This window comes from Mus pahari, chromosome 8 (assembly GCF_900095145.1).
Source record: "Mus pahari chromosome 8, PAHARI_EIJ_v1.1, whole genome shotgun sequence".
Classification (NCBI taxonomy): domain Eukaryota; kingdom Metazoa; phylum Chordata; class Mammalia; order Rodentia; family Muridae; genus Mus; species Mus pahari.
The window spans coordinates 47,213,023-47,214,253 of NC_034597.1; the positions used below are offsets into that span (position 1 = coordinate 47,213,023).

General features: G+C 49.1%; 1 protein-coding gene across 1 annotated transcript in view; it reads right to left on the reverse strand.

The window, feature by feature from the left end:
- Window positions 1-404: 404 nt before the first annotated feature.
- LOC110325789 (granzyme E-like) overlaps window positions 405-1,231 on the reverse strand; it is a 3,226-nt gene continuing 2,399 nt past the window's right edge. The window contains exon 4 of the mRNA XM_021203899.1: window positions 405-548. Coding sequence (XP_021059558.1) covers window positions 405-548 — 144 coding nt within the window. The remainder of the gene's footprint in view (window positions 549-1,231) is intronic.

Sequence of the window (1,231 nt, forward strand, 5' to 3'; positions counted from 1 at the left end):
GAGGAAGCAGAGGGGGGCAGATCTCTGTGTATGACAGCCAGGCAGGTTTACATAGCAAACTCCATGAAACCAGAGCTATACAGTGAGATCCAAAATATAAACAAAGAAGCAGCACCCAACATCCCGCCATGTATGTGTGACAAACATGTGGGGATTGTGCGGCCTGAAGTTCCAGCAAGAGGACGGGGTGGGGAAGGAGGAGGCAGCAAAGCCCAGAAGTGACTGGGGAGGTCTGCCTGGACCAGCGAGGTGCGCAAACCATGGAATGACTCAAACAGCAAAGAACTTCAGCTCTCTGCACTCCGGAGGTTATTTATTATGAATTTTCATTCTTTGCTGCCCACTCCACGTGGTTCTTGCCTGAGGTCGGACAGGCTGGTCAGGCATGGGTGGTTTAACACCTGTTAGAGCAGCTCCATGTTCTTGCTTATCCACGGCAGGAAGTGCACAACCTTAGTGAAGACTCCAGAAGAGATNTTCTTGGATTTTACATAAGACAAAACTCCATATGCTTTGTTGTCACACACGAGGGGTCCCCCAGAGTCACCCTGTGGGCAGAGAAAGGAAGAACTTAGCCTGGCTCCCTCTGGCTCTGCTCTCCCCACCTCCTCCTGGCAGGGCTAACTTTAGATCATGGCCAGGACAGGATTTCCAGCTTCCCTCAGTCCCAGGGCTTCAGGGAGCCCCAACTTTTCCTTCCATCCCAGTCCTAGNCTTTCCCTGAAGTCCTCAGGGATACTCTGAGATAACGTATCCTTTTTGGGATGACAGATATTTTCCACACTTACACACTTGCTACACCCACATAAGAGACCAAAGCTGGATTTTGGGAGCTCCCAGGGACTAAACCAGCAACCAAAGCATACACATGGAGGGACCCATGGCTCCAGTCNCATATGCAGCAGAGGATGGCCTTGTTGGTCATCAATGAGAAGAGAAGCCCTTGGTCCTATGAAGACTTTTGATGCCCCAGTGTAGGGGAATGCTAGGACCAGGAAGCAGTAGTGGGTTGGTTGGTGAGCAGGGGGAAGGGGAGAGAGGATGGGGGTTTTCAGAGGGGAANCCAGGAAAGGGGATAGCATTTGAAATGTAAAGAAAGAAAATATCTAATTAAAAAATAAAAATAAAGCCCTGCCCACTCCCCACATAAAAAACAAAAAACGAAAAAAACCAAAACAAAAAAAGAACAACAAAATCAACCCGAGACCAAAGCTGAGGCCTGAGGGTTTTG